Here is a 25431-nt window from a genome sequence, read left to right as displayed (position 1 = left end):
CTAGAAATTGCTTCGACGATTACCATTTATGAAAATAGCGGTTGTGATTTTTATTTTAAAGTTAATTTTAGAAGATTTTGGTTTTCCCTATTTCCGTCTTAACTTTTTACTCTAAATAAATGAATTATTTTGGTTGTTTTTGTATCATAACTTTTAGTTTAAATTTATTTAAATTATTTGTATCACTTTTTATCTAAAAACTATTAATCATCTTGAATTTTTGTAAAAAAAAAGTTTGTAATCTACATTTACATCGCTTTTAAGTAATAACGGCATATCCCGCTCTGTCACATTAGACACATTTAGAATAACTGGCCCTGACAAGACGGTAAATACCGTCAAGACGGGTCTTCCCGTCGCGTCCTGTGATACCAACCTGATATTATGGCTGGGACAAGACAGTATTAACCGTTAAATAAAATTATTAAAAAATGTGACTAAATATTACTTCATTCTTCATTCTAATGATTTCGCTCCAATCCCGGATTGAATATCTTCAGTTAATCAAAAGATATAGACTATGCCACACAATGAGACAATGGAAAATTTAACTGTCCGCGAATGTGTTAAAATTGTGTAAATAAAACTGTTTACTTTCAAAAGGTTAAAGATTAATTTTCGTAGTAATGTAAAAAATATCAAAGATCGCAGTGTTAAAAATTCAAAAAAAAACATTATCTTGCGGCAAAAGCAACATGTCGTCAATTATATTTGATATTTCTAAAACTTTGGAAGCTTTGATAAGTTATCCCACGATAAAAGGGATTGTTTTAAATTTAAAAATTAAATTTTGTTGTAAAGCGATTCGTCTCCGAAATCATATCATTGCTCTAAGTACGCAGTATAATTTTTTAAAAATTGATTTGCTTCTAATTGTAAACGTTTTGTTCCGAAAGATGAAATCTTTTTTAAAATAGTTACAACTTTGCTTCCATATTTTAACCGATTTTTAAGGCAATTCAAAAGATTACTCACTGTACAGTTCTATAATAGTAAAGGAATCACTTTCTAATACAAATACAACTGACTATACATTTGCAATCACAATTGTATAAATTTTCAAATATTTCTGTACGAAATATTAATTGATAAAAAATGTTATTAATAAATAAATATTTTGCAAAATGAAAGAAATTATTTTTTAACTGGACAAATTGTGTTTTAGCTGGAAACTGGACAAGACACAAAAAACTGGACAATCCAGGCCGTCTGGCAACCCTAGTCACAGTCGAACTGTTACAACAACAACAAAGTGATGTCGACGTCGACAATGACAACATAATAGGGGGACATATTTTATTTTTTTTTTTTTTTTAAAGTTAAAAACAAGACGTTTGCAACAAAAAATGTTTGGTTACTTTTTTAACATTTTGGTTATTTTTTTAATCAAACTTGGTTACAAATATTTTTAGGTTGTGGCAACACTGTATATTATATATGAGTGGACCATTTATCGAAAGTCAGGGCTTTTAAAAAACACGAGTTAGGGCCTTTCTATATTAAAGTAACGATTTATTTATTTTGTTTATTTTTAAATAGATCATGATGTAGGGTATCATATGGTCGGGCTCACCGACTATACTTTCTTACTTGTTTTTTTTTTGCTTTTGGGAATAGCCACTTTGGAAATCTAAACATATATAGACAATTCTAAATTAGTACCCATAATTGCAAAAGTATTTATTTTTATCAGTCCCCGCACATTTTCCGATAGATTGGGTATAAAAAATAAGATATATTATTGAAAGAATTGTAGACTTAATATCACAATAGTTATGTTCGCGTACTTGATAATTTGTAATAATTTGTACAAATTATCATTGGAAGTTACGGGATTCCGTTCGTTTACTTTTAAAAACATGTAACGAGAGAGCAAGAGAGTGTTAAAAGTGACAGTTCGTAGATAGAGAACATGATATTTTTACTGGACATTTTTTGTCCAGTAAAAAATATCAACATAAAAAATATGTTAAAATTATAATGTTGGAAATGAATACAATTTACAAGTTTTGCAAAGAAAAGAAGTAAAATAACACAAAACAATAGTTTTGAATTGATTTATAATAAAATACAACTTATTTTTACAAATTGTTGTTCGCGTACTTTTTTTGTAATTTTTCAGATTGAGAGTAATTTATTTTTACTCTCTAAAATAAAGTTACTGGATATTTTTTACTGGAAAGTACGCGAACACACCTATTATGAAATTAAAATTTGTGCGGTCCATAAATGATTATAGCCTGTACATGCGTAATATTAACAATAATACAGTATACTTATTACTATACGTAGATGACCTATTACTAGTTGGAAACAACTTAAAAGAAATTGAAATTGTTAAATCATTACTAAAGAATGAATTTGAAATGAAAGATTTGGGAAGGTGGCATGTCACAGTGTCCATTGACATAATGTCCATGGACATTATGACACCCCATAAAGTGACATTATGTCCATGGACATTATGTCATTTCGGTAGTGTCATAATGTCCATGGACACTATGTCACTTTGCTTATGGATATTATGACACTTTTGAAAGTGTCATAATGTCCAAATTTTGTTCGGAAAAACTAATTTTTATAAAATTTTTGATCCTAGTTTATATTTTCATATATTATAAAACTTCATATAGCGAAGCCGCCTGCCGCGTTGCATGTAGGAGAAAGCCCCTAAAAGCGGCCGCAGGCCTCCAATAAGAAATACCTTTTTCTGCGATACCGAATAGTTGCTCGCCATGGTACTGAGTGCAAAAAACTTGTCTTTGTAAATAAAGTTTTTCTGCGTGGCGGCCTACGGCCGCTCTTAGGGACTTTCTTCTCCATAGAACGCGGCTTCGCTAAAACAAGCCTTTCTTCTAAATAAATTATTAAAAAGTATTTTTTTAAATTGTTTATTGAACTCTCTTTTTTTGTCAAATTTATTCCTAAATTCATATTTAATACTTTTACTTTTTTAAACTTTAAATTTGTGACGTCTTCTATCGTCTTATTACTACTTTAAATTTACAACGGTAAATTCGATAGAAGTTAAATTAAAACATAAATACTTAAATTATTTTTTAAATATCATGGACATTATGTCACTCCAAAAGTGTCATTATGTCCATGGACTTTACGACACTTTACACATGGACATTATGACACTACCAAAATGACATAATGTCCATGGACATTTGTAATGGAAAATTGTAATGGTACTGATACTCCAGTGGAACCAAAATTGTGTTTATCTAAAGATTCTAAAGATAATCTTACGATAGAACCATACAAGGAATTAATCGGATGTTTAATGTATTTAATGCTAACTTCAAGGCCTGACCTCAGCGTTAGTGTAAATTACTTAAGTCGTTTTCAAAATTGTGCTACAGATTGTCATTGGAATCATTTAAAATGAGTTCTTAGATATCTGAAAATTACATCTAACATGGAACTTTTATACGATGGAAAAACAGATGAAATATTATTTGGTTATTCAGATGCAGATTGGGGAAATGATGTGGACGATAGAAAATCTATAAGTAGTTACTTAATTAAAGTATATGGCTGTTTTGTTTCTTGGCTTACTAAGAAACCTACTGTTTCCCTATCATCCACTGAAGCGGAATATATAGCTCTCTGTGTTACAGCATGTGAAATTATTGCAATCAAGAAATTACTGCAAGATTTCTATATAATAAAATCGCCTATTAAAATTTTTGAGCATAATATGTCATGTATAAAAATTGCTGAAGAACCTAAAGAACACCAAAGAATGAAGCATATAGACATAAAATATAATTTCGTTCGAGATTTAATAAAAGAAAATATTTTGAAAATCCTATACAAGCCAACTAAGGAACAAATTGCCGATTTCTTTACAAAATCACTATCTAAACTGCCATTTACAAATTTTAGAAATAATATTGGATTTATTTAATTGGGCAAGGGTGTTGAAATATTCAATTAAAACTTGTATTCAAATACTTTGTAAATTATACATCTTGTAGTCTTTGAAATGATTTGTATTTTAATTCAAAAGAAAAATAATTTTTCTTGTCACTTGTTTAAAAATTGTTTTATTGATTTGAACAATAAATTAGTTTTTTCCATATTTTACCCTAACAAATATCTGTATTTTACCTAATATTTGCTATTGATTTTGAGAAATTTAATATAAATTTGGAAAAGTTCTAGAGGAATTATGTATTAAAAGAAAAGAAAAATTATATATTTTGTCACAGAACAACTAACTGCCATAAGTAAAAAACAGAACGGAACAGAACGTAGCAGCAACGGAAAGTAAAGACTAATGAGGCCTTTAACAATACTTTTATAAACTTTGAGAAAATACGTACCAAAACACAAATTCTGGTATTTCCGTGGCTTTTCTTAATTTACATTCTAGTCTTAACGTTGAGCCTTCATCAATGTGTATATCAGGAGATCCAGTTATTTCAGCTTCTGCCTCTGAAAATAGAAAAATAAATTATGAATGACCCGGCTATAAGTATTTGAAAATTATGAATGAGATGTCTGTCTTAAAGTAAACTTTAAATTTACAATACAAACAATGAATTGCATATGCCCAACTATGCTTATATTGAAGTTTCTACCTCATCACAGATTTTTCTAATTTGTTCACTAATAATAACATTTTCACACTGATGATAGTTGTGTGCACTCTTATATTTTAGAAGTAATAGGCCTTAGAAAATCGCATTTTCCATTTGGAAACAATCGAGAATATAAATTCCAGGGGAAAGACTGCTTGTCTCTTAAGGTATGGTCACTAGGGTGGCCCTTAATAAACGAAAGTTGGATTTTGGCCATTCTCACCCCCCAGTTTGGTGAACATTAGTAAAAAAATGATCCAGAAAAAATTTTAGGTAAATCGGTTGGGGTTAAGAAGTGCCGCAAGCCCTCTGAAGTTTTGAGATGCATTTACAAGGGAAAAAAATTTTGCCATTAAAAAATTACTTTTGCAATTTAATTTAAAAGAATAGAAATGTGTACGTAATTGACGTTCTAATGAGACATAAAAAACAGAAATTGGTCAAAAAATGTTAATGTTATTAAAAATTTTGAAATTTTCGTAGAAAACAGATTCATAGTAGCAACCGAATTTGTTGTCAATCGAATCATTCGGATGTACACATAGAATTTTTCGTTCTATCAACAGAAAGTCAGTTGATAAAGCAGAATTTCGGTTGAAGCAACCAAACTTTTTTTATCCTTTCTAAAATTTTGTAGGCACAACTGTAAAATTCGGTCATTAAGGCAGAATCATTCCATTGGCTACAAATTCGGTTGGTACTACCGGTTGTAACATATTTTGAAACTCAAAAGAAAAGTTTTTACACTTATCAGCTGAAAGGAAGCAAGGGTCTACAAGTTGTAATAAAGGGTATTGACTGTAATGTTGAACCACTCGAAATAAAGCAAAGCTTAGAAGATAAAGGCTATAAGACAAAAAATGTGATAAATATTAGAAATCGCGAAAAAATACCCCAACCACTCTTCCGTGTTGAACTTGAACCCGGTGACATAAACCTGAAAAAAAATGAAACACATCCCATATATAACCTGAAGTACTTATTGCATCGTAAAATTACGGTAGAAGAACCACACAAACGATTTGGCCCCGTCCAATGTATGAATTGCCAAGAATATGGACACACCAAGGCATATTGCAAATTGCCACCAGTATGTGTCATTTGCGGGGAGTTGCATAACACATCCCAATGTAACAAATCTAAAGATGATCCTAAAATAAAAAAATGCAGCAATTGCGGAGGTAACCACACAGCAAACTACAGGGGTTGTCCTGTCTACTCAATTGTTAAAAAATCACAAAGCCAGAAACCAAAGATTTTCCCCGCTCAGCCATTAAATAACATCAATTTGAACTACCCCCCGTTGCAACAGACATATGACAACAAAGTAACATATGCAAATATACTTAGAAACAACCAAACCCAGCCGCAAGTCCGTCAACTCCAAAACGAAAATATGAACCCAGAGGTAAGAGAGCAAACGCCAATTTTCAATTTTACCCGACTAGAATCTACAATAGAAACTCTTGTGCAATCGGTAAATAACTTTACAAACTCAATGAGTAACATGATGCAAGAAATGCTTAAGATGCAATCAATGTTATTGCAGGCTGTGCTTAACAGACCATGAACTGCCTAAGAATATGTTTTTGGAATGCAAACGGCATACGCCAACACAAAAACGAACTCGAATATTTTTTAAGAAACCAACAAATTGATGTAATGCTGGTTTCTGAAACTCATATGACGTCCAGAAGTTCCTTTCGAATAAATGGATATGTAATATATGACACCAAAGATCCCAGAGGTAGAGCATGCGGAGGCTCGGCAATTTTAATAAAAGCTCGAATAAAACACTACTTAATGTGTGATTTTTGCGAAGATTATCTTCAAGCTACTACAATCTGTCTTGAAGATTTTCATCGAAACTTAGTGATTTCATCGATATACTCACCCCCAAGATTCTCAATTACAGAAAGTCAATATAATAGATTTTTTAAATCACTAGGCCCCCGTTTCCTGGCTGCTGGCGATTATAATGCTAAGCACACATTCTGGGGATCACGACTGATTACCCCTAAAGGTCGTGTTTTGTTCGACTCAATTTCTAAAATGGGTTTGCATGTGCTTTCGAGCGGCCAACCTACTTACTGGCCTACTGACCCACGAAAAATATCGGATGTTATTGATTTTAGCGTGATAAAAAATATCCCTAGAGAAATGATTCAAATTGAATCCTCGCTGGAACTATCTTCAGATCACTCACCCACTATTATTACTTTATTGAGCCCCCTAGAAATTGTATCCCCGACTGGTAATTTAGCGATGGCAGGCACATGAATAAATTGGTTCAAATATAAAAAATACCTCAGCACACATTGCTCGGAAAACATACCGCTAAGAACACCAGAAAACATCGATCACTCTCTTATCAATTTCGATAAAAATCTCAGACTGGCTGCTCAACATGCTACCCAAACCCCCGACAATTCCGATATAATAGAATTAATTCTGCAGATGTCGAACGGCTCTTAAATGAAAAAAGAAGATTTCGAAGAGAGTGGCAATTGCACAGATCCCCCCAACTAAAATCGAAGCTTAAAGATTGTATAAAAAGACTTAAAAAGCTCTTGGAATTTCGAAAAATGGAATCATTGAATAAATATTTAGAAAGCCTGGACGCAACCCCGCAATCGGATTACTCATTATGGCGAGCAACAAAAAGTCTTAAAAGACCCGTTATATGTAAGTCCCCCTTGCGAAATTCAAGTGGCGGTTGGGCAAGAAATGATACTGAAAAAGGGAATCTGTTTGTTAATCATTTAAAAAAAAGTATTTACACCGAACACATCAAACGAAGCAATTGAGTTGCCACCTGTTGCACCCTATTTTGGAGCAGCCGTACCCCTACGTTTTGAGATTCGAGAGATCGAAAATGCTATTGCTGATTTAAACCCCAAGAAAGCGCCTGGTATGGACAAGATAAGCAACAAGATGCTTATGGAGCTACCCCGGATAGCAATAAAAATAATTCTTTTTATTTTTAATGCTATATTACGACTTGAATATTATCCTCCAGAATGGAAGGTTTCACTGGTTACCATGATACCCAAGCCGGGAAAAGATCACACAAAAGTAGAATCATACAGACCCATCAGCCTATTGTCTAATATATCAAAGCTATTTGAGAAGATACTTATGAACAAGTTGTACCCGATGTTAACTGAAAACAATTGTATTCCGAATCATCAATTTGGATTTAGAAGAAAACACAGTACTATCGAACAAACCCATAGACTTGTAAATATGGTGAGAAAAGCATTTGAAGAAAAGAAATACTGTTCCGCACTCTTTATCGACATCTCTCAAGCGTTTGATAAGGTATGGCATGCTGGATTAATATACAAATTGAGTCAAAATTTACCGGCAAACACACATAAGCTGTTGGAAAGCTATTTAACTGGTCGAACATTTAAGGTTAAAGAGGGAAACTTTTTAAGTACTGCACAACCCATTGAACCTTTTTTATATTTGATATATTCGTCTGATATGCCAACTAACAATCGCACTCATACATCAACATTTGCTGATGATACTGCTATTCTAAGCATCCATGAAAACCCTCAAGAAGCGTCTCGTTAAAACAATGGAAAATTAAAGTCAACGAGCAAAAATGTACACACATTACATTTACATTGCGTAGAGAATCATGCCCCCTATTCATATCAATAACCAAACAATAATTCAACAATCGGAAGTGAAATACCTCGGAATACATCTCGATCGTCGCCTTACATGGAAAAGTCATATAGATGCAAAGTTGACTCAAATGAAATTGAAATCAATTCAAATTAATTGGCTTATTGGCAGAAACTCCACGCTTAGTTTAGATTGTAAACTTCTACTTTATAACATGATCATAAAACCGATATGGTGTTATGGCATACAGTTATGGGGCACGGCCTCAGCGTCATATGTAGAAAAGATCCAAAGACGCCAAAACAAGTTTCTAAGAATGATCACAGTTGCCCCCTGGTATATCAAAAACGCGAATATACACAGAGATCTAAACGTGCCCATTGTAAAAACTGAAATCTCGAAAAATGTACAAAAATATTTAAAAAAAACTTGAAGTTCACCCAAACCCGCTGGCCCGCAACATATTAGATAACCGTGGCCACACTCGATTAAGAAGGAGGGATACAGCAGACCTAATCTAGAAGGAAGAATGCCAATTTAACCAAAACAACCATGAACACAAAATTTTTTCGTCCGGCACTGGCTGGACTAATTAAATAATAATATTAGATATAAGATTTGAACCACTTATTGTTAGTTCATTAAATAATGAAGATACAATAAATAAATGATGAAAAAAAAAAAAAAAAACTACGAATCTGTTTTCTCTGTGTAGATTTTCCGGTAAGTATCATGATCTGAAAAGGTCATATAGGTCCTGACAATGTCAACTCAAACTACTCTTACCCATACTATGCGAGTTGGATTCCTCAACTGGATGTGAATTGTATAATTATAATTTGCAATTCCACTATTTCAGTAATAAATGGTCGATTTCTTTTAAGGAGATTTAGGATATGTAAGAAAATTAAATTAAAAATTCAAACACACTTCAACATCTAATGATCGCTACCAGCAAAACTACTTCTGTTTTATTTTGTATGTTCGAATACACTGTAAGGTCATTCTATATTCAGTGACAATAAAAAAAACAATGTTGATTTAATAAGCATTTAAAAGAAAAGAAAATTAAGTTTATATTAAATGATGTGATGGCTTGTGATGTAGTAGATGATTTTAAAAAAATTTGTATACAAATAAAACGTTAATTTAAAATTTATTTCGAATGAATCATTTATGAATGATGTTTTCTTTACTATCATAAACAATGTTTTGTTTTAATTATATTATAATAAGAAAAAACAGGCATTTTAAAATTATTTTTTTCTAGTTTCAGTGTATAATTCTCTCTCAATAGATATTTTTCAGAATACTTTATATTTTATGGTGCATTTATTTCAGCTTTTAGAGAATATTTCTTCATATTTTCTGGTTTATAGTGCATTTTTTATGTGCATGAAAATATCATACCTGTTGATCAATGAGTGAGATGAATTTATTATTGAAATATAGTATTGATGTTAATACTTACCGACAACTTTTAACTCAATGAATATTGACTGTGTTGGATATATGGACAGTTGGCATTCATAAAGGCCGCGATCATCCTCGCGCACAGACTTTATTCGTAATGACCAGTGACCCATATGCCGTGTATGTTCAACTAAAAATCGTTTATCGCTACTGTGAGTCGATAAGCCGACGGTTAATAATTGAAAATCTTTTCGCCTAATCCATGATACCTACATGCATAAAAAGTAAAAGTAGTTTATTATTCAATTTAAACACGAATACATACATATTTTCTTAATTTCAAACGTTTAAGATAAAGATAGGCTGTTTTTTTTTGTATGATATTTTTTGAGAATTTCAAAGAATGTGGGTTTATTGTGGCAGTTTCAAAAATATTTTTGTCGTCGCTGGGGGTAGGGTCAATTATGGACCGATCCTCACAAAATATTAGAAGTCCCATCCTTCTACGCATTCTTAATGTTCTTATTATAATCAACAGAATCATCACAGTTATTCTGTATCTCCAAGTTAGCAAGACATGAAAATTTATTTTGATGATTTGGATCAAAGCTTACACAGAAAGAATTATTGCTAAAATATTTTCTAACAATCGCCTGTCTGAAACTAATTTTATTTTCTATAAATATTTGTATAGATTCTATTAATGTTTTTGTTTGATTTTTATTTTAATACAACACTTGGGATAAGACAACAACACAAGCAAGTAAATAGGTGTGTTTATTGTTATCATGTGCATCTTACTCACATTTGGTAATTTCGTTTGCATGCGTGTTTTTAACATGAGTTGATATAATTCTCACTTGGTTAAACATATTTTTTAAATAAGTAGTTTTGTTTTTGTCAAAGACTTTACAAAAATTGTATGATGTAGGATAAACATCTAAAAACATTAAATACTGCTTTAGATGTTTATTTATTATTGTTTTCTTTACTTAGCTTTTTCTTTCTTAATTTTAATATTTGTAAATTTTTTTTCTCTATTTTCCTATTTTTTTTTCTTTTTTTTCTGATATTATTATTTTTAAAAAAAAAAAAATTATTGGTTCTATACCAATTTAGCTTAAAAATTATTTTTTGGACCAGACAAAAATTTTACTGTTTTAAACAAATTTTTGTTTGAAATTGTGTTGTAAATTCAAACAACTTTTTTATTTAATATGATACTTTTTTTAATTGAAAAAATATTGATTTTTTTCAATTAAATTTTTGCAAAATTTCTTGTTTGAATTTACAAATTTTGTGATAGGTCCTAATTCAAACAATATTTTGTCTGATTGAGCAAATTTCTTGATTGAATCAGAAATTTAATTCTTTCTGTGTACAGAAACATTTCCGTTTAAACGTGAGACGTCAACTGTAGCGGATGAAGTACCAGCACCGTTCAATCGAGGTCTTTTATCATTTTTCTCATCATTGTCGCCGTGGGCTGTATACAACAGTGACCGGCTTCGTCAACATCAGTGTCCATCCTAGACTTTACACTATACAGTAATTTTGACTTACCTGCACAACCAACTTTGCAGGATATTTTGTGCAGGTAAGTTAAAAGTGCAGTAAACATCAGTTAATTTACCTGTTCATTGATTCTAGTAAGTGCATTTAAGTTTACTGCCCAAAAAAGCAGCTAAAGGCAAATAATTTACATGAAGTTTTGTGATGTTTTCCTTTAAAAATAACGACAAATTTGGTATTTTAGCTACTTTTAAAATAATTAAGAAGTTTACAACATAATTTTTTATTCAAAATCGCATTTTTCTAATTTTGTTTTGATTTAATTTCATATTAAGCAGCTAAATGAAATTTTATCATGAAAACCAATTATAGCTTCCAAAAGTATTATGCACTTATCTTAAATGTGCAGGTATGAACAATGCACTTAAATTAACGAATTTGTATGGAGTTTGATAAATAAATATACAAAACACAAGTTTTGTGCACTTATATGCAAAATGCTCTTAAGTGAAAGGCAGGTAAGTCAAAACTACTGTATTCTCCACCAAAATAGCCAGTATATTCAACTGTTTGTATACAGTTTTGCAGATTAATCTCCAAAAAAAATAAACAAAAGCTCGCTCAAAATAACGTAAATGCCAATTGAAACAATATTTCAGCCTCCGTACAATTTGAGTGTCATGAACAGATTGTATGATTTTCATTATCTCAAAAAAAAATCAATTAATTCACAATGTACCTAGTACTCTGTTCATATTTGCGAAAAATTATGTATGTTTTTTTCATGCGAACAATTTTATATGCAACAAATGATCAGCTATTGGTTTTAATTTCGTGTGAAAGAAGTTCTGCTTATGTTATTTCGTGTGGAAAAATAAGGTTGCCAAATGTATTTCACATGTTTTCCACAATGAGAACAGAGTACTGCTTTTGCGAAATTATTTCGCATATATTTCATTCCAAATATTTTATATGTAGTTTGACAGCATTTCGTATGAAATTTTACTAAGCTATACTCACTTTTGAAACTGTGTGTATATACAGAGACCCTCAAAAGTGAGTAAACACCACAAATTATTTGATTTTTTTTATGATAATGAATATGGGCATTTCCTGGTGTCACGAACGTACGTTTGTACGCTGAAATGTCCAAAGAATATAATAAAAAACTTTTCATAGCATTTTTATTGCGATTCGATAGCATTTTGGTAGCTCTATGTTTAGTGCAAAAGATGGATTCCATCGACTTTAAGTTTTCATAATGATAGTTATAAACGATAGTGAAATGTAATAATCTGCGAAAAGGAACGGAATATTTAAAAGTGATTAATTTATTTTAAACATGTATTAATGTAGGTCTCTATCCAGTATTTATACAATAAAATATCTCTATTGGTTTTTGTTTAACTTGCTTAAGTAACGGTCGCGAACGTACGATTTTGCCATGTTTTTTTTTATTATCACCATAAACAAGTAAGAAAGTATGATCGGTCAAGTCCTATCATATAATACCCTACACTAATTAAATGAGCAAAAAATTTTTCTTTTAAAATTTCAATGAGTGATTTTCGGAAGTTATGGGAGCTATGACCAATTACTGACTGAATGAAATTATGTCGTGTGATTTATGTCTATGAAAGTTATTTATGTTGAATTTTATGTTTATACCAACATTTTTAAGAGATTTCTGCACATTAAAGTGCATCGGGTCTTATATGGGAGCTATGACTAAGTATGGACCGATCATAATAAATTTTGGTGACATGAAAATTATTTCGGTATATATAAAACTTATTTGGAACGGTATTTGTGTATACACCTATATCAATTAAACATTTATGACCGGTAAAGTCCAATTTCGCACGGACATTTGAATGGAGGCTATGTGAAATAATGGACCGATTACAGCCAGTTTCAATCGTTCTTGGGTCGAAAAAATGATATGTACCACATTTTATCGAAATATCTTCAAAATTGCGACTTGTACTTTGCGCACAAGGCTTACATGGACAGCCAGCCAGACGGACAGACGAACATCGTTTCAGAAAAATTTGTTGCAAAAGTCTTGTTTTTAACTTTAAAAAAAAAAAAAAATATGAACAGAAGTTTGAAATTGAATTTGTTTAATACATTTTACACAGGTTAAATTTTCTGTCAAGATTTCAACATTTAGAATATTATTAAAATAAATTCTTAATACCAAAATATTCTGAAAAATCGACAGAAATAATTTTTAATTCATTTTTTTTTTAAATATTCCAGTTTCATGCCTTTTTTGATATTTTTTATTTTACACAATTATTTTTACTGAATGTAAATCTTTTAATTTTTTTAAAATGTACTTCATTTTGTGTAACCTCTACATAAAAAACCTTACATATCTTTTCCAATAGTGGCATAGATTTTCAAATATTACACTTTTGCTGAACATTTTTCATATTAATCTTATTTGCGTTACTGGCTACAGCAAGAAAACAATTTTATAATTTTTATAAAATAAATTATTAATGAAATTTTTAATATTTGAATTTAAATATCATTGTCTCATGTAAATACAGTTTTATACATATGTCTATATGCATACGACATTGGTAGTTTTTATTAGAGTATCTATATACATTAGAGTTGAAATGTTATATATTTTTGGGCCGATTTTGATGAAACTTAAGAAAAATATAACACAAAGTCTAGTATTTACAAAAACAGCAGAAAAATTCAAATTAACTCTTAATAGCACTTGGGGTTAAAATGACCCCAAACTTCTACAACCATAAACAAAATTGTCAATTTCAAAAGTGCTGATCAAAAATTTTTTTATAGGAAACAAACTTTAAAATGTTGTATTGTGTATTAGAAAATAGTATTACTAAGCCACTTTGAAAAATGTTCACATTTTTGTTCAATTTTGACCACACATTTTTCAAAGGACAAAATATTATTTATGCCTGATTTTTGCTTTAATAACGTATTTAATATTTTATTGAGGATTTTTGATTAATAAAATTGATTTTAACCCTTCAGTGTACTTTTGATTTATTAGATTTAAAAAATAACTCGAATGATTCAGTTTATTTAATTCTGAAAAACATCAAAGTTAGCACCATCCACATTGAATGTGTTTTTCGTGATTTTAAAAGTTGAGGGTCATTTTAACCCCAAGTGCTATTAAGGGTTAATTTTAATTGTTGTGATGTTATTATACATACAAGACCTCATGTTATATTTTTCTTAAGTTTCATCAAAATAGGAGGGAAAATATATAACATTTCGCTATCTTTCCATGAGAAATTCCAAATATTGAAAAAATTGACCTTTGACCTTCACGATTTAAGGGTTAACGTTTTCCGATTTTAGTAACACTTTCAGACTATATTTAGAATTACCTGGAATATAATATTCTGAATAGCTTAAAAATCATAACAGTAAAAAATTCGGCTCATTCGTCAAAATATGGCCAAAAAATAGTTTTTCTCGAAAATCTAAAAATTTAAATCGAAGGTACGGAAAAACTATAGGAGGTATTTTCATACTTTTTTCATATTTTTATTCCCTATTATGTTCTCAATAAATCCCAATGTGATGATCAAAAAATTTTGAAATTTGTTTAACAAAATTTTTAAAAATTTAAAATTGGAGTTTTGAAACTGCCGTTAAAAAAATTAAATTTTTTTGGTCATACCTGCGAATAGGTTAACGATATCCTACGAAGACAAAAACTCATATACAAGTAAATATGGATATATTTTAAGTAAAAATGTGCTTTTATTTTAATATTTCTCAAAATATGTTAATTTTGTTTCTACATTTCTTGTTCTAGTGGCCTGAGACACGTTAATGGCCTGGCTATTTTTTAATAACTTTAACATTTTTTAACCAATTTTTGTCTTTTATATCTTATTAGAACGACAATTACGTGTACATTTCGATTCTTTTAAATTAAATTGTAAAAGTAATTATTTAATGCCAAAATTTTTACAAAAACTAAAAAAATTGCATTTTTTCCCCTTGTAAATGCACCTCAAAACTTCAGCGTCGTTGTGGCACCAGTTAACGTTATCCTATCATCCTAATATTTTACACAACGAGTTTCTACAATACATAGAACCATTCTAGAGGGGGGACGGCATGTACCTAGAAAATTTTTATCGTCTATACAATCTTGGAGCACTCTAATATACATACATCCTATATATAAAAAGAAATGTACATTTTGATGTCACCACTAACTGGGTCGACCGAGTTGGGGATGGTCTGTAGATGGTTTATGTGAAGTTTGCACGAAATCGGCATAGTGGTTCCGGAGATATGGCTGGACCGATTTTTAACAAGTTTTCAGTGAATCTTCAGATTTTTGATTTTCGGTCTGTGGGCACAGGGACGTGGTAAAATCAATTTTTTACACTATACCGCTAATGATTTCAAGGTAAAAAAAAGTTTAAAAAAAATCCAAAAAAAAAAATTGTCAAAAAATTATTTTTATTTTTTCATTCGAGAAATAAACAACATAAACGCGCCAAAATTATGCAACGGAAAAAGATTGACCATCAAAAAATGTTCACCAAATTTAATTGAGGCAACAATCATCGGTGGCAGATTAAAATGCATACCAAAGATTTCCAACGACAAAGCATAAGGCCAATTGTTGACTATTGCTGGCTTACATTTGGAAAATTCATGTTTTGTATGTGGTTTGCTCCCGAGTAAATAAAAAAAAAAAAAACATATATCCCCTGTCCTTAAGATGAATTCATAAATACAGTCAGCGTCTAAAGAAAGTGTACAACTTGTTTTTACATTTAAAACATTTTATTTACATATTAAAAAACTATTTGTTCTCCAGTTCTAGTATATTTAACAAAACACTTAATTGTTCTCTAGCAATATATAAACAAAAAACTAAACTATTTCAACTGCAACAAAAACAGTAACAACAAAACCAAAAATACTCCATTTTTATCGCGTCAGAAAAAAGTGTACACATTTAGAATTGCAATAAGATTTTTCTAGCTACATAAAAAAATATATTGTTATTCTTTATTTTTGCCTAGATTATAATTTTTTGTGGATCTTGCTGCTAGTCTCATGAGATTTTAAGATAGTAGCTTTTCTTGTTTGATCGCGAGAACTTTAAAACCAAAATGGGAAAACAAACAAATTGAAACAAGAAAGTAAGTCATAAAATTTAAAAATGAAGGCAAATCGTCACGTGAAATCTCCTCTATATTAGGAAGAAGCCATAATACTGTATAAAAAATTATAGACAAACAAAAAAAATTTAGAATTTTAGAAGATCAGCAACGTGCCGTAACACGAAAACGCCTTAACAACCTTGAAATACGATCGATTGTGAGAGCAGTGAAGAAAGTATTCACAGTAAGTGCAGTAAAATTATGCGAAGAATTAACAGATTCGTCTGGAGTGAGAGTTAGTAACAGTACCGTTCGCCGAGCGCTACACCCAAATGTTCTATATGGTGGAGTTCCGAGAGAATAACCCCACATTTCCAAACGAAATAAAGAGCGACTTCGAGAATTCGCAAACAGGTATAAAAACCAAGAAAATTGTTTTGGAATAATGTGCTGTTTACGGACGAAAGCAAGTTTGAGATTTTCGGAAGTAAAAAAAGGAGTAAAATTTGGAGAAGCAAAAATCAAGAGTTCGACCAAAAAATGTACTATCCACCGTAAAGCATGGTGGTGGTTAGGTGATGGTGTGGGGGTGTATGGCGGCAAGTGGCATGGGAAAACTCATATTTATTGATAGTTTGAAGAGCAAAACCGATTACCTAAACATTCTTATAGAAAATATGGAACCCATCATTAGAAAATTAAATCTAGACCGAACCTGGATCTTCCAACAGGACAACTATCCGAAGCATACTTCTTAACTTGTTAAAGAATGGTTGTTGTATCATACACCGAAACAACTGGAACAACCCCCACAGTCACCGAACATTAATCCCATTGAACATCTGTGGTAGCATTTGGACAGACAGATCAGAAAATGAAATATTACCAGCAATGACTCTCTACACGAAATCCTGCAGGAAGAGTGGTTCAACATCCCAACATCGATGACATCAAAATTGGTAGAAACAATGCCAAGGAGGCTTGAAACTGTTTTAAAACTCAAAAGATGTCAAATAAAATACTAAACACGTTTTTTCTTCTAATTTCCCTAAACTGTACACTTTCTTTTGACGCGTTAAAAATGGAGTATTTTTGGTTTTGTTGTTACTGTTTTTGTTGCAGTTGAACTAGTTTAGTTTTTTGTTTATATATTGCAAGAGAATAATTAAATGTTTTGTTAAATATACTAGAACTGGAGAACAAATAGTTTTTTAATATGTAAATAAAATGTTTTAAATGTAAAAACAAGTTGTACACTTTCTTTAGACGCTGACTGTATAATGTCCCATTTGCCTTAAATACATCCGTGTCTTTTTTTAAAGGCATATTATGCCACTGTACTTATAGATATCTGCTACAACTTTGTCAAATGACCACCTCAGTGTTTCGGGTGCGATGTCAGGTCGACACTGTATATTCAAATCGAGATGTAATATAAAACAGAATTATTGTATGGGCCAGCAACGCGGACCCGGTTCAGTTAGTACATATATAAAAATGAAATGGTCCATGTATGTAATGGCATCACGTGAGAACGGCTGGTGGGATTTGGCTGATTTTTTTTATTCGATTCGAAATTTTCAGGAGATGGTTTGTAAAAAAATTCAAAAATTCAGAAATTTTATTTTTAATATATGTACTGCCTTCTTTTCCCTTCTCACTTTTCTTAATAAGAGACATTTTTGGAGAAACTTGAAGAACTAACATTAGTAAATAACTACCGGCGACGCCGCGGCGGTCATCAAGTTTTTAATAAAAACTAAACCAATAGCAAAGGATGAACTTAGCTAAATATTAAAAATAAACATTCTTGTTTAAAATTTTCGGAATATTTACAACATTTTATTTATCCTTAATAAAGCTAAAAGAAACATCCACCAGAATTATTATACTCAAAAGAATCACATGGTTACGTAGACCAGTTTAATGGAACTGTATATGCTGTATTACCCAAAATTTGGAAGAAAAACACAAAAAAAATAGGGTATGTGATGTGAATATAAAAACAACAAGTTTAACATACTAAGAGTTCATAAACTCGTCTGTTCCGCTGGTGTAATTAAACCAATATGGTGAACTCATTTACATCCCTAAATCACACAAATCGTAAATATCTTTTAAAACAATTACTATTTATCAAATGTTTTGGCTTCAATTGTCAATCACGATAGATATAATTTGTTTATGAAAACTCTCATGTAAAATTATACACCTACAAGGTTAACACAAACCGATGTCGAAACATTTTTTTGAGAGTACACCACCATTAAATATTGAAAAATCTGTCTATAACTAAATGTTTTGAAAAAAGTAACCAAAATGGAAAATAAATACACATCTACACATCAGGAAAAAAAATAACCAATTTTGGTAATAAATAACCAAAACGGCAACACTGATTGTAACCCTTAAGTTTTTTTTATTTACAAACAAAGCATAACAAGAAGGGAAGGCTCTCTCTTTTTCTACAACAACAATCTCTCTTTCTTCTCACATACAAGTAGTATGTGAATTCAACACACTTGAGAGAGAGATTTATCTTCAAAACTTTTTATTGAAAATTGCGATAAAATTGCAATTCTAACACACACTTTCACAAACAAATATAATTTCTTAATTTTTTTCTACACATTTAAACCATTAAATTAACCGAAACATGCTTATGTAAAATTTCGTATTAAAAATTAATACAAAATTCAAATAAGTTTAATTTTTGCAGACATTATTGAATAAAAAGATGAAAAATCTATTTATAAAACTTTTCCAGGTCAAATATAAAATAAATAATTTGAGAATTGTTCGAATTTTTAAATTTAATTGTAATAAAATTTTGTTATAATTTTTAAGGTCGCTTTTTTACAACTATGTGTGTTTAGGAGTGTGGTGAAAGTGGGTTTTTCACCAATACATATAAACAATATATTACTAATACATTCATATAGTTAGGTTTTTTTTACAACCAACTTAGGTTTTTCTTGACAGCGTTTCACTTCTTGTTATTATTCTTTGTTTAAAAACTTAATTAAAATGTGTTCTGTCTGGCTCCTGTTGACGTTTAATACAAAGCAATTACAATAAAATCGCTGGCTTAACAAAAACCTAAGTCTGTTGCATTTTGTTGTTGTATCAGAAATATTATTTGTTGTATTTTTGTTTGACAAATCGGAGTGTCTCGTCTCTATGTATAATTCTCTATGATGCTAAGGCTCTAAGTCAGGGATGTTCAAAAATAAAAATGAAGATGTATTGGTGAGAGAGCTACCCAGCAAACATAATGTCAAACACTTAAAATAAGAACAAAATAAAGAATGTTTAGATTTAGAATTTTTGCCAGATATAACCAATTTATTAAATGAATGTAATATAAATTTTAAGGATATGAAAGAAAATACATTATACGGCCTAAATTTGTTACGCTCTTTAAAAGAGCGTAACAAATGTGTGTACATTTTTTTAAACAATTGTTGTATGGGATGAACATCACTGCTCTAAGTCCATATTTTAAAATTTTACAGGAGAGACATAAAAAATCCAATTTTTTTTCGTAAATATTTTTGAATTCTGTAAACGCAATTTTTTTGTATTTTTCTTTGTTTTCTATGTGCGTAAAGTCAAAATGATAAAATAGTTATTTGCCGAGATAAAAGGCTTTTTTTGGACTTAGAGCTTTTTCTATATTTTGGACTTAGGTTTTTTTCTTTGAACTTGTCTTTCATTTCTTATTTACTACTTTTTATACCCTTCACCATGAGTGGCAACTTTGTAATTTCTACATTATTCATTTGCGACCCCACAAAATATATATTCTAGATCGTTACAGATAGCGAAGTCGACATAGCCATGTCCGTCTGTTCGTCTGTCAGTCTCTATGATGAAACGGCTTTCCGTAGCCCCTAAATAACTTACATACATGATTCATACATCAATATATCGGGAGTTTTTCAGGCTCGGTTTCTATTGTATATATAACGATGTATATAAGGCTATAGTAAGTTGGACCTTAAACGGGTCAAAATCGGGAAAAAATATATTTTAACCAGAATTTTTTTTCATCCAAAAAATTTTTTTGTCATAAATTCTATTTTTTAATTAATGGAAAAAACTTTTTTAAAAAGGGTATATAAGGCGTTTGTGTAGATGTTTCTAACGCCCAAAAATATTAGTCTAACACCCTTAAATTATGCCGATAGACTCAGAATCACTTTCTGTGTCGATTAAACAATGTCCGTCCGTCTGGCTGGCTGTCCATGTAAACCTTGTACAGATCGCAATTTTTAAGATATTTCGATCAAATATACATATTATTTTTTCGGCCCAAGGACCAAGCCTATTGAATTATTTTTATAATATTATATTTCCTCTAGCTCCCATACAAATGCCCTCCCAAAATATAAGGCTGGAAGCGAGCCTTACTAGCATAACTTTAACTAGCATAAATCTCTTAAAAATGTTGGTATACACATACAATTCAACGCAACTAACTTTCATGGCGATCGGTCCATAATTAGTCATAGCTCCCAAATAAAACCCTCTTCCGAAAATTTTAAAAGAAAAATAATTTGACCGACCATTTTTTCTTACTTGTTTTAATACATGTCATTGAACAATTTGACAGAAATGGTTAAACTGTACTTTTTATAGGGACTTAGAGCTTTTTCTTGTTATAAATTGGACTAAGCACTTTTGCTCATCACTACAAAACAACAACAAAATGCGAGATAACTCAAATTTTTTTCTTTGTAATCAGTGTATTTTTACTTATTGTACATTACTGCATTAAAATCTCAATTTCTAAAAAAAGTGGACTTAGAGCCTTTGCATGTTAAGCCAGCGAAATGATGTTTTCGGTCGCGAACGTACGATTTATGTTTTAATCGTACGTTCACGAAACAAAGTAAATCACAAAGTAAAAATTAACCGTTAATCGAACTTTTTTTTGTTCTCCTTACACTTTTCTCTTTTTAATTGATTGTAATAGAGTGATTTTGAAGAAAGATTGCAAACATAATATATTTGTTGTAAAATAATTAAATATAAAATTGTCTTTAGAACTAGCTAAATATAAAATTTTCCAGTTTCCAGCCAAAATTTCTCAATTAAAACAGCTGAGATATACTATGAAACCATTCTATTATAAAAACGTAGACCTTTTTTTATAATTTTAAAAAATAAAGCACGATGATTATAAACATTTTATTTTTCAATTCTCATAGACCATTCAAGGGAAATGCGCATATCCTATAATCTATCCATCGATTAAAATTTAAAATTTTCGGTTTGTTGGAGATTATTCTGAATAATAGATTCGGATTAAAAAAAAAAGATTTAAGTCGGACTATAATGATTTTCATGATCTTAAAAAAATCCAAAAATTCAGTGGTGTTATTTTATTGTTAAATAATAGAGAATATAAAAATTAGTTTAATTCTAAAAGTAAAGCAAATAGTTTAAATGTATCATTCGAATAGGAAAAGTATCACAAAGGCTCCCTTTTGATGGTTCTGATTGAACCATATATGCTTAAATTCTTGTTAATAGGTCCATTATTATAAAAATCCTAATATTATTAAATATTATCCCATATCCCTAGCTTTAATTTAAAGCTGATCTACAAAAACATGCTTATATTCTCAATTCTCAAAACAACTTGCTAATTGTTATTTCGTACGTACATAGAAAAAACTATTTCTTAAACCGTTTAAATTCAAATATTTGTCACATATTGAACTGGTTTCAATTATTTCATAATTGAATCAAGTATTCATGTGCTCAAAGTCAAAATTTTCTGATATTTTCTATTGAATTTTGAGTTTTGAATTTGATAATTTTGATATTTGAATATACAATTTTCGTTATTGGTTGAACTTCAAATACAAAAATTATTGAATAGATAATTTTCGTAATTGAAAACACATTTTTGTTATTGAAGTTCAACCAATAACGAAAATTGTATGTATATTCAAATATCAAAATGATCAAATTCAAAACTCAAAATTCAATACAAAATATCAGAAAATTTTGTTTTTGAGCACATGAATACTTGATTCAATTATAAAATAATTGAAACCAGTTCAATATATGATAAATGTTTGAATTGAAATATAGTTTTTTCTGTGTATAAAAAGTTACATGCATCAAAAGATGCATTTTTTCCCTATATATTTTCTTTTATATAATTTTTATATGAAACGGAAAGATAACTTATTGCAAAAGCGTGTAAAGTAAAATTTGGCCTACTTAAGAGGACTTGTCCAAACTTGGCAAATTTAAAAAAAAAATATTAGGTTTGAGTAAAAAATTCTACAAACGCAATACTATCTGGAATAAAGCTTCATATTTGCATAATTTGTATGTATACAAATTCAGTAAGGACATTTCTAAAAAAAATTAAAATTTTTTAGTTTCTAAGATAAATGACGTCATGACGTCCGAAAACTTCATAAAATTATTTCATTTCACTAAACTGTTAATCTTGAAGTCATAAGGTTTTCACCAATACCAACTAACGAGTACTTATTCATCAGGAGATCCTCAAACCTTGCTCCCTTTTGAAAAAATTTAACGTTTTTATTTATTTATTCCATGAAAAATGTGTTTTGGAAAAAACGTAAAAAATAATAGCAAATATGGTATTTGAGATCCTTTTTTATACCCTCCACCACCATAAGTGGTGAATGAGGGTATATATAAGTTTGTTATGAAATTCTAAGTCGATTGAGCTATGTCCGTCTGTCTGTCTGTCTGTGTAAATCACGCTCACGTCCAAAATAGACAAACAATATTGGTAAACTTGCAAGAAAAATGTTTATTGTTCTCCTAAGCAGTTTGGTATTGAAAATCAGCAAAATCGGTTCAGTGGAACCAGAGTTATGAACTAAAATGTGAGACAACCTAAAAAAAACTTGATAATTTTAAAATAGTTTTTGTTATTTGTGCAAATTTATTGCAGATAATAACATAACATTTTACACACGTTATTTTTATGTTAAAAGGACTAACTCTGGAAAAACCCCCATACAAATTTCTTCCCGAAATATGGTTCTATGGTCTGTAAATGCCTACAAAATTGCAGTATCCACACAAAATTCAGAAAAACTAAGTTTCGTGCTTAAAAAAATCACAACACCAAATTTTTTGTGGATCGGCCCATATTTGACCATAGCCCCCATTCTAAGTTATATTTAGAAATCATACTACAGGATTTTGTGAATATCGGTCCATATTTGACCATAGCACCCATATAAGGTCCACATCCGAAAATCAGTTAAGTACTCATAAATCTCTTATAAATACCTTTATCATGCTAAAATTCGACACAAATAATACTCATATACATAGAAATCACTGTACATACTACTGGATTTTGTGAATATCGGTCGATATTTAACCATAGCTCCCATATACTAAAGTCCTCATAAATTTCTTACAAATTTAGTTATCAGGTTTAAATTCGAAACAATTTTGTTCAATATGTGGTGAACCACATTAATATTGATTTTAATTTAATAATTATTATGTATTTTAACTTTGTTAACTTTGATTTAATTGTTAAAATAATTTTCCAATTTGAGTTTTGTTAAAAATAAAAATCAATTAAATCTTTCTTTTTATATAAAACACATAAAATTTATTTTTAATTTAAAATTAACATAAGATTTCCATAAATATATACAAAAATCGATTTACCAAATTTTACGATGATAGGTCCATAATTGGTAATAGCCTCCATATAAGAACCACTTCCGGAAAACACATTAACCTGAACAAATATCTAAAATAATCTGTACTGAACCAAAATTTTACGCCGATCAGTAATTTGTATCCAAGAATCGTACTACAAGATTTTTTAAATATTGGTCCATAATTCGGCATAGCACCCATATAAGGTCCACTCTTGTTAATAGCGTTGTTTATATGAAATTTTACAGAAATAGGCCTCAAATACTTAGGCCCATAATAGGTCATAGCTTCCATATATTGAACCAAAATAGTACACAGATCAAATCATACTACTGAATTTTTTGAATATCGGTCCATAATTGGCTACAGCTCCCACATAAATACATATAAATCACGTTAAAATATTTTATGACAATCGAATCATAATAGGTCATAGCTCCCATATAAATCCCATAACCCAATATTTTTAAATTTGTCTAAATATATTTGTATACCCTTTTTAATACTCTATTTCTTCACTTGAGGTTAAAAAGGAAAAATGTTGATCCAAACGTATTAACAAATTATTAAGTATATAAATTGTTAAATTTCATACGTTCCAATAGGAATTTCAATTATAAATTGCTGAATTAGATACAATTTTTTGTACTTTTGAAATAAAATATTTTCTGCGTAAACTAGTATTTCTAACAATTGTTAAGTATATTATTTCTGTTATACCATCATATTTAGGTGGAGGTACTCTTACTTGTTTTCTTTATTTTTTAACAAAAGGTTCTTTTTCCGATATTAAAATGGTTTTATATCAAACATTCTTAACATTTAATGTGGTGACTTATCAAGAATGATAGTAAAATAGATTACGCATTGTGCATGTTTTTTATTTTTTAAAAAAATACCTGTTCAATGTATTACGTCACATCAGCAATAAAATTTTCAATATTTTATTATTTTGAAAATAAAAATTGTTAAAAAAATATAAAAAAACGTGACAAAATTGTTAAAAAATTTAAAAAGTGTATACAGTCAGCGTCTAAAGAAAGTGTACAACTTGTTTCTACATTTAAAACATTTTATTTACATATTAAAAAACTATTTGTTCTCCAGTTCTAGTATATTTAACAAAACATTTAATTGTTCTCTTGCAATATATAAACAAAAAACTAAACTAGTTCAACTGCAACAAAAACAGTAACAACAAAACCAAAAATACTCCATTTTTAACGCGTCAAAAGAAAGTGTACAGTTTAGGGAAATTAGAAGAAAAAACGTGTTTAGTATTTTATTTGACATCTTTTGGGTTTTAAAACAGTTTCAAGCCTCCTTGGCATTGTTTCTACCAATTTTGATGTCACCGATGTTGGGATGTTGAACCACTCTTCCTGCAGGATTTCGTGTAGAGGGTCATTGCTGGTAATATTTCATTTTCTGATCTGTCTGTCCAAATGCTACCACAGATGTTCAAT

The 25431-nt window shown here is 29.9% G+C and overlaps 1 protein-coding gene across 1 annotated transcript in view; it reads right to left on the bottom strand.

The window, feature by feature from the left end:
• The window catches only part of dpr19 (defective proboscis extension response 19), a 122441-nt gene that overhangs the window by 51586 nt on the left and 45424 nt on the right, over window positions 1-25431 (bottom strand). Inside the window, exons 3-4 of the mRNA XM_065501709.1 lie at window positions 9703-9913; window positions 4335-4446 (exon numbers count right to left, since the gene is read on the bottom strand). Of these exons, the coding sequence (XP_065357781.1) occupies window positions 4335-4446; window positions 9703-9913 (323 nt within the window). The remainder of the gene's footprint in view (window positions 1-4334; window positions 4447-9702; window positions 9914-25431) is intronic.

This window comes from Calliphora vicina, chromosome 2 (assembly GCF_958450345.1).
Source record: "Calliphora vicina chromosome 2, idCalVici1.1, whole genome shotgun sequence".
NCBI classification, from domain to species: Eukaryota; Metazoa; Arthropoda; class Insecta; order Diptera; family Calliphoridae; genus Calliphora; species Calliphora vicina.
The sequence above is the reverse complement of the archived record's forward strand: the minus strand, read 5'-3'. Positions and strand labels throughout refer to the sequence as shown.